Source organism: Adiantum capillus-veneris, chromosome 10, assembly GCF_014529385.1.
Source record: "Adiantum capillus-veneris isolate H3 chromosome 10, ASM1452938v2, whole genome shotgun sequence".
In the NCBI taxonomy this organism is placed as follows: Eukaryota; Viridiplantae; Streptophyta; class Polypodiopsida; order Polypodiales; family Pteridaceae; genus Adiantum; species Adiantum capillus-veneris.
The window spans coordinates 9,710,246-9,715,934 of NC_140940.1; the positions used below are offsets into that span (position 1 = coordinate 9,710,246).

Here is a 5,689-nt window from a genome sequence, read left to right on the forward strand (position 1 = left end):
GGTGAAAGTGCAAAAATTCTTGGTGTGAGTCTATAAATCGATTAGCCCTTTCTTGTGTCTTGTGGTGGGGAGTCCTTGCTAGAAGAAGTATGGTTTGATTGTGCATCAAACTTGATTGAAGAGCAGGTTTTTGAGGATGACTTAACGAGCAAGGCCTTTTCCATGAAAAAAGTCCAATAAAAGGGTGGCGCTACCGTAGTCTCGGGGAGGATGTCCACGGGATAGAAGGCGGCATGCAGAAGACAAGAAGGAGGAGGAGGCTATATACAAAGCCCAAGAAAGTGCAACAGGGGAGTCAGAGGCCGAGAACGAGGGAGGAAAGGGCGGCATGAGATGGTGTAGGTAGCAGACCATAACCTACTATGAAGCGCTTGTATGAATCATGAGAGAGTAGCACCATGAACTGCAAGAAGGTGCAAGAGCAGCATGTGAAGCTAGGGGTTGTAGACTTGGGCAGTTGTAGTAGAGAAGGGCTCATAGGAGTGTCGTTTTTAGGTGAGAAAGGTCATGAGAAAGAGCCATGGTCTGCTTGTTGGGTATGCAGGAAGGGCATGTGATCAAAGGAAGCAGAGCTGCAGGCTGGAGGACCGTGAGCAAGAGCAGGCTTGGGAGTGTTGGGATCTGAGGGCTGAGACTTGCAAGCTAAAGGAGAGGCTTCTAGAGTCTGTAAAGGCCATAGGTTGCATGGTTCTGAGCTGAAGGGAAATAAGGGCTACAAGCAGGAGGAGAATTTGGATCCAGCATGAAGCAAAAGAAGAGCGCCATCTAGGGGTGGAGCTTCACAGGCTCTGGAGGTTACAACGCAACACCGAGAGCCCATAGGAGCTGCGAGCCACAGTAAAGGGTGTCACAGTAAATTAAAGAGAGGAGGGCATGGCGACCCAAATCCTAGGATGACCAGGACAATTTTTCATGAAACCCATCGTTGTATTCCCCACTTGAATTTTTTTTGCAATGATATCTTCTGTCACTCTCATGTTTAATGCTTTGCCGAGGTATATGTGTGCAAAGGAGGGTGGTGTATGTAAAAGAGATGCGAATTGGGAGTAGAAGCTCGTGCATGTCGTAGATTTTGAAAGGTCATGAAAAAGTGGGTATCAAGCATTTGTGTGTCTGCTCATATTAAATTGTGGATCTATTGAGTGCTTTGAGGGTCAAAGAGGGAAGCCATGATGATATGCTTTGTGACTAGATGTGTGAAGTTTGGGTTGGTTGGGAATGGGCTTGGGCAATAGTCGTTTGCAGATTGGGAGTCTGGATGTGTGATTATTAGGGGAGAGGGATGCAATGGAATCATTGGGATATAGATATTTCGTGTTGGCTATTATCCCATTTCCCCCTTTCCATCTTGTGGTGCCTCCATGGAGGACCCACTGATAGCTTTCTAACAAAGTTTTGTGAGTTAAGATGAAGCAGGAATTTGGTCCGGTGTTCAAAGGAGATGAAGATAAAGATGATTGGATTGCCGATTTTGAGTTATTTATGCTAATAGTACTACGGATGACAAGCGATCAAGCAAAGGTTCAAACTCTACCTTTGGTGCTATGAGGTAAAGCATAAGCTTGGTTCGATGGTTTAGAAGATGCACATAAGCAGAATTGGATTGTATTCCATAAGAAATTTCTACAAAGGTATCGAAAGGTGGTGTTGTCTTTGAAAGCAGATGCAAATATCAAAGGCTTGCAGCAGGACATAAGTGCAAATTTCAATATCTTTGTTAATAGATTTGAAGCTTATTGGGTTATTTGGTAGCTACTACCCAAGCAGCCAATGTGGGATAAATTAAACTGGAAAAGTTTCTATCTTGTCTGCATCCTTACATTCGTGAGAGAGTGGATTATGAAGATCCAAGAACCTATGAGGAAGCTGTCAGAGTTGTGAGAGCAAAGAGTCAAAAGATGAAGAAGAAAATAGAGGCAAAATTGTTGCAGCCTACAATCACGGCAGCTTGTGGACCTAAGCTCAAACAGATGGGTGAACATCAAGAGGTAAAAAATACTTTTTTATTGATATGCATTTGATCAAAGCTCATGAAAGTGAAGCCATGATAGAAGAGGTACAACAAGTACCAATAAGGGCTCAATAGGTGCAAAGGGGCATATTCAAAGTGCCACCCAATTTGCTTGCTCAAGAGAACGAGGTGATAATAGATCTTGAAGAAGAAGTACTTGTTCTAGAACTGGCAACAAGAAAGGTAGCAGAAGTGTACGAACCGGTGAGTTCAAAAGAGGAGTCCACAAGTTCCTCAAACTCCAGCAGTAGTTTAGACAAAGATAGCACCTAAAAGACAGGGTCTATATCTTCAAGGTATGAAACGATGTTTTTCTGGGGTGTTGTGAATGCCTTAAGATAAATTTTAAGTGTTTACGGGCATGCTCCCATTCCCCCTCTCCAATTTTTGGTGCCCCCATGGAGGAGCATCTGATTGCTTTTAATTGAATGTGAGAAAAGGGGTTTGGTGATGTTGGATGTGAGTATTTTGAAGATTAGGTCCTGCTAAGAAGATGTGGTTGGGTTTTCCAATTTTCACTAGGGGTGGAAGACGTGAAAACATGGCTGCAAGACTATGGATTTTTTCTTATTGAGAGTGGTTTGTTGAGGGAAGAAGGTGCGATTCAAGTTTTTTTGCTCTTGGTTTTTGGTAAAGCCAAGAGGTGACATGAAGGTTTACATGATCAAGAAAAGCTAAATTTGGAAGCCTTGAACGTGGCCTTTTGGTGCAAATTTGTTGTGGATACAAAGGTAGATGAAGTAAAGTGAAAACTGGAAGGTTTGAATCAAAGCTTGGATGACGATTTTCAAGACTTTGAGTGGAAGTTCGAGGATATTTGGGGATAGCTTATCAAGGTATCTATTACAAAAATGTTGACTTTTCAAAAGTTGAGCAAGTTTATGGATTGCCTACGTGAGGATGCTTAAGATAAAGTAGAAGAAGATGGGCCTATGTTGTATGCAAAATATTTGAAGAAGCATCAAGCTAAGTAGGGTTGGCCAAATTTGTTAGTGCCAAGGCCAATTGATGTGGTGAAAGCAAAGGAAAAGCCAATTCAAGAGACTCTACCTATGTGTGGTGAGCCAAGGGTTCTTTGGTTGCAAAGAGGTGGAGTTATTCCTATGCCCAAGATGCTGGTCAGAGGGGTTAGAACTATTGAAGAAGTTGGTGCATGGAGGAGAATCCCAGGTTGTGGCTTTGACCAAGATTTCTAAAGAGGTATGTGCTTCGTGGTTGAAGTGTATGCTTGTGAGTGTAGATGTGCAGTGGATTATTGATGGCTATAGGGTTCTATTGAGATAATCTCTATGTTACATGGTCAAGAGGGAGGATAAATTTTGCATATGATGCACGATGATGTGCACAATGGTGGTTTGTTTGAAGCAAGTTGGATGCCAATGGATGCTTATACCAGTCAAGGTATGGTATGTACATTTTGTAAGCAGGGTTGGTTAGGTGCTTGGGTGCAACACTATTGAGAGTTGTTGCAATGGTTGGACGCACTCAATTCTAGGTGTTTGATCCAGGTGGTTAGGCTAAGCAAGGGGTTGGGCAATCCGCTTGAGAGGAGGTGGAAGGAAACAAGAATAAGACTTTGTATATATAATAGCGCTTTTTTGTTTACTTACTTTTGCAATTTCAAAGTTTAATAAACAAACTTGTAGTTGAACATAAATGTCCAACAAGGGGGCTGGGCAATGATGGTGCAACTAAAGTTGGTTGGTACTGTGAAGAGGGAAAAGAACTGCTATGGGCGTCTACTAATGCATGGCAAGCACACAATTATCAAGATTTGGTATCAGATCAGGGGAAATTGAGCACATTCCCTCATGCACGCACATTCAAAATCCATAGAACAATAAATGCACAAATGAAATTAGTGAGGAAACCAATTCAACTATGCCATAATTACACTACCGTAGGCCATCGTTCTCAAAAATGGTGTCAAATGTTGGGGGTACCATTGTAGCATAGCTCCAATGACCAACAATAGTTGTTGATCCGGAGTGATGAGCTACCCGGCTAGGGTATGGAAACACTCACCCAATTAGTGAGCTAATCATGGCAACACGAACGGTGACTCTATGAGGTGAGCTTCTTGGCCTATGGAGGAGCTAAGTTACAAAGATTGGCAATATCCACATCCACTTCTCTTCACCTCAAATCAACCCAATCACACTCACTAATGATTGAAACGACGCACACATCACTAATCCCATCATGAAACACACTAAACACAAGTTCACACACATAGATCTATTGAGCATCCACACTCAAATCAAACCTACATGTACACTCAAAGAATAGAGGAAAATCACACAAGATTAGAGCATGATTAACCACTAATTAGTTACGATCTAGCTAATCAAAGCATCGTAGAGATTATGAGAGAGGCATAATGAAAGAGAATTAAACATTGATTATTGTTAATCAAGTCACATGAGCAAGGATAAGCTCAAGGACTCCATGTCCACACACCTCATGAGATCTCACTAAGAGTGGTCTCAACAAATGAGGTTTTCCATTTACACACTGCCTTATATACCTAGGGTAAAAATGAGTGATGTTTGGGCTTGCAAGTCCTTTAGGGATCCACATCTTGTTGAACCTGCAACCTAGGTACACTAACTGACCTATTCTTTAAAGCTTGGAACTCTCATTGAGCCCGTAACATGTTACAATTATTACAATGGCTTGAAATAAATCAGGAAATTACAATACATGGCCATTATGGAAATTATGAAAAATGTGTAACTCCAATCTTCATTGTTTCTTTGTATTTGTATTCGATGTGAATTCTATGTGCATTCATAAGGCTTGGCCTTTAGTAGCTTTTGTTAATTTTGAAGTCAGCTTAGTTAATACCTTGCTTGATCTTCCTGCTCTTCGGTCATGCAATTGCCACTACATTGTTGTAGTTATCTAGGCTTTGAAAGTCCACCTTTTCTTGCACTTTGGGATGCAAGCATGCCATGAGTTTATCTAGCTTGAAATACTTTCCATTAGCCAACTACATGTCTACCGCTTAGTCTGTCCAACATGCTTTGAGAACGATCAAAAAAAGATTGAAATCTTTACTTACATCTTGCTTAAGAGATTTCAACTTTGCATCCATCTCGATCGAAGACACCTCCATACAAAATTATGCAGAAAATGTGCCTGTAGAGCCGGCCATACGTGCCTTGGCTCACCTTCCAAAGCTTCATACCACACTTTAGCTTTGTTGCACATTACCAAATATAAGTTTGCATCTTGCTATCCTCATTCAACATACGTAATGAGATCATATACAATTCAAAATCTGCCATCCACTCATAAGGATTATCTTCAACTATTAAAATTGGTCCATAGCTTTCTGTCACCATGACCGCTTATTTTTGTCAATCAATGAGAAATCAACACGCTTCTCAATGGAGGCACTAAAAGTTGGGGTGGGGGAATGAGGAACACAGCCAAAACATGTATATTTTCCCTTGCATAGCTCAAGGTATTCAAATCACCCCTGTCCTCTCAAAACACCTTCAAAAAAATCAACTCACACTAGCAGGGCCTCACTTGTGCACTTCCCAATGCACACACAACCAAAAGATCACCACACCACATGCTTGCACCATTGCAGCTCATTTCAGTACTTCGCTCACACAACACCTCTTACTCACTCTCTCTACACACAAACATCTTCGGTTTGGGGGGGGG

The 5,689-nt window shown here is 41.7% G+C and overlaps 1 protein-coding gene across 1 annotated transcript; it reads left to right on the top strand.

Moving 5' to 3' along the window:
- Positions 1 to 398: 398 nt before the first annotated feature.
- LOC147448427 (uncharacterized) lies at positions 399 to 699 on the top strand. Its single transcript, XM_086522370.1, has 2 exons — positions 399 to 495; positions 545 to 699. Exons 1-2 carry the CDS (start codon positions 399 to 401, stop codon positions 697 to 699), a joined length of 252 nt encoding a protein of 83 aa, XP_086378496.1.
- The last annotated feature ends 4,990 nt before the right edge of the window (positions 700 to 5,689 follow it).